Raw genomic sequence first — 2,465 nt, 5'->3', positions numbered from 1 at the left:
GGGGAGCGGGGGAGCCGATGGCCAGAGGCGACCCAGCAATCACCCAGCGTCCTGGCCGCCCCCCAGCCCCTATGGCTGACTCACCTCTGTGGGTTGGGCTCATTGTGTTTGTCGCGCTCATGCTTGATCATGCGGTACCTCCCGATGCGGATGTCGGGCCTCGACACCTTCATGCCGTTCAAGGAGATGCTGGGGGCCGGGAGCAGGGGAACATCAGCATCTGGGCACCAGGGTGTGATATTGCCCCAGCCCAGAGACCTCTGGGGGCAGCCCTGGCCCAAATAAACCTGCTTAAACAGAGCTGTGCCAAGCCAAGCTGAGCAAAGCCAGATCACAGCCGGGCCAGTGCCATGGCTGAGGGTGCCGCGTGCCTCACGGCAGAGCGTGCCCAAAGCACCGCTCCCACCTGGCAGCCTCCAGCTGCGCAGGCCAGCAGCTGCGGTCAGCCGGTGCTGTTTATATTCTCCAAATGCCGGTGCCCAGCCCTTCTCTCAGGCCCCCCTGCCATGTTAAGGGCTGCCTGAAGCTCTCCCAGAGCTCCACACGCTGCTTGTTCCCCACCCCGAGCCCACCTTGGACGGAAACTGCAACTGTGCCACCGTGCCCACGGCACCTGCAAGGGGCCTTTTGCTCACCCGGCCATTACAGGCTGGTTGTGCACCACCAGCCGCATGCCGCTACCCTGGGCAGCACCGTGGGGGAACCCACGGGACATGAGGCAGGAGCCGTCCAGCTCTGGCACCCAACGTGGGGTGCGCATGGCGGGGATTCAGCTCCAGATCTGCACGCGGCTGTGCTGCAGCCTGCTGGCTGCCGGCAGAAATGCCTGCCTGGCTGCTGCGCGGCCGCCACCGAGACGCTTTCAAGTTTTGCAGCCCAGCGCTGGACACTTCCAAGTTTAGCATCCTGGCCCCGGCCTGGAGTGGAGCCCGCAGGTGTGCTGCCCCACCGGTGCAGCTCACACCGCAGCGGGAGGCGGGTCAGGCCCCACCACGCCAGGGGGGTTCAGAAGGTACATGGGTGTCCCACAGTCCCCCAGACACCACAGTTTGATCTGTGAGTGTCACCACCCCTCAGACTGGAGGGTAATTAAAGCCCTCCCTGCCATGTGGCATGCACTGTGCACGTCCCCCACAAACCTGGGAGCCCCAGGGCTGGTGAGGGTGCCAGGTTGGTGCTCAGCGGGGATCCCCCAGCACAGCCCAACCAGCCAGTGCTGGCAAGGGGAGTGGCACCTACCGGTTAAAGATGTCATCGTCCTCTCCTCCCCAGCCCCAGTACTCGTTGGGAAAGCCATTGATCTTCAGGAACTGGGACTTGCTCAGCCCAGAGACACCACCAAAGTAGCCGGCATAGGGCAGCCTGGAGGGTGACAGCAAACAGGTCAGCCCCAGGGACAAGCACCAGTCCTCCCCTGTGTCACCCTCACAGCCAGGGCTCTGTGCCCTCTCCCGTCTCATGTCCACAATTCGAGCCAGCGACCCCACACCTGTCCCAGGCGACTCCCGAGGTTGGTGGCCCCAGCCCTGCCCAGGGAACACCCCAGCCCCACAGAGCACCCACCTGAACCCAAACTTGTCCATGCCAACAGCAAAGTGCCGTGGCTGCTCGTAGCAGCGATAGAGGTTGCGGTCATCCATAGGGATGAGGTCCACATCGCTGAAGATGAAACAGTCATACTCCTGGTCATCCTTGAGGGCCTCCAGGAACCCCACATTGAGCAGCTTGGCCCGGTTGAAGGTGTCCTCGCCGAACTGTGGGGCAGAGCTCAGTGATGCCCACCTGCTCACCCTGGCCCCGCCACCCCCTTGCCGCTGCCCCCTCACCTGGTTGACAATGTAGATGCCATAAGCCACTTTCTGTCGGCGCAGGATGGGGTGCAGGTAGTGCAGCCAGTACTTGAGGTGGTGCTCGCGGTGCCGGAAGGGGATGAGGATGGCTACCTTCTGCTGGGGCAGGCAGTCTGGGGGGGTGTACTTGCCACCCTGGCGCACGTCAGGGTTCTCCCGCTGCACCCGCTCCATGCTCATGGGAGAGCTGAACTCAATGAGCAGGCGCCCGACTGCAAGAGGGAGGGCAGGGTGATGCCCACAGGATGGGACACAGTCCGGGTCATGGCCACCCGTTGCTCCCGGCCAGGCTGGTAAAGCAAACAGCAAGGGGGACCTGCAAGGGGGACTGGTACTGCCGAGGGCAGAGGACGCCCAAAACCTTTCCCAAACAGGGGCAGAGAGACTGGGCAAACCGCTAACAAAACCTAAAGAAACCAGCTGTCCTGTTACCAGTTCCAGACTGGGGTTTTTCCACTGCTCCACCCCTGGGACCACCAGGAAGCCATGCCCAGGACCCAGGGGATGAGGATGCCACCCATGAGCCCCATGCTGGGAGCCAGAGCCCAGCGTCACCCCCATGCTCACCCGACACATCTCACCTAAGCCGGGAGGCGTCTCCTGGCAGGGCTGCAA

At 63.2% G+C, this 2,465-nt stretch overlaps 1 protein-coding gene across 1 annotated transcript in view; it reads right to left on the bottom strand.

Annotated features, from left to right (window-relative positions):
- B4GALT2 (UDP-Gal:betaGlcNAc beta 1,4- galactosyltransferase, polypeptide 2) overlaps positions 1-2,465 on the bottom strand; it is a gene marked incomplete at its 3' end in the record, with an annotated part of 3,436 nt that overhangs the window by 653 nt on the left and 318 nt on the right. The window contains exons 1-5 of the mRNA XM_010296913.1: positions 2,432-2,465; positions 1,827-2,062; positions 1,564-1,754; positions 1,240-1,362; positions 85-189 (exon numbers count right to left, since the gene is read on the bottom strand). The exon at positions 2,432-2,465 is cut by the window's right edge and continues 318 nt beyond it. Coding sequence (XP_010295215.1) covers positions 85-189; positions 1,240-1,362; positions 1,564-1,754; positions 1,827-2,062; positions 2,432-2,465 — 689 coding nt within the window. The remainder of the gene's footprint in view (positions 1-84; positions 190-1,239; positions 1,363-1,563; positions 1,755-1,826; positions 2,063-2,431) is intronic.

This window comes from Phaethon lepturus, unplaced genomic scaffold (genome assembly GCF_000687285.1).
Source record: "Phaethon lepturus isolate BGI_N335 unplaced genomic scaffold, ASM68728v1 scaffold33241, whole genome shotgun sequence".
NCBI classification, from domain to species: Eukaryota; Metazoa; Chordata; class Aves; order Phaethontiformes; family Phaethontidae; genus Phaethon; species Phaethon lepturus.
This window is presented reverse-complemented; position numbering and strand designations above follow the sequence as displayed.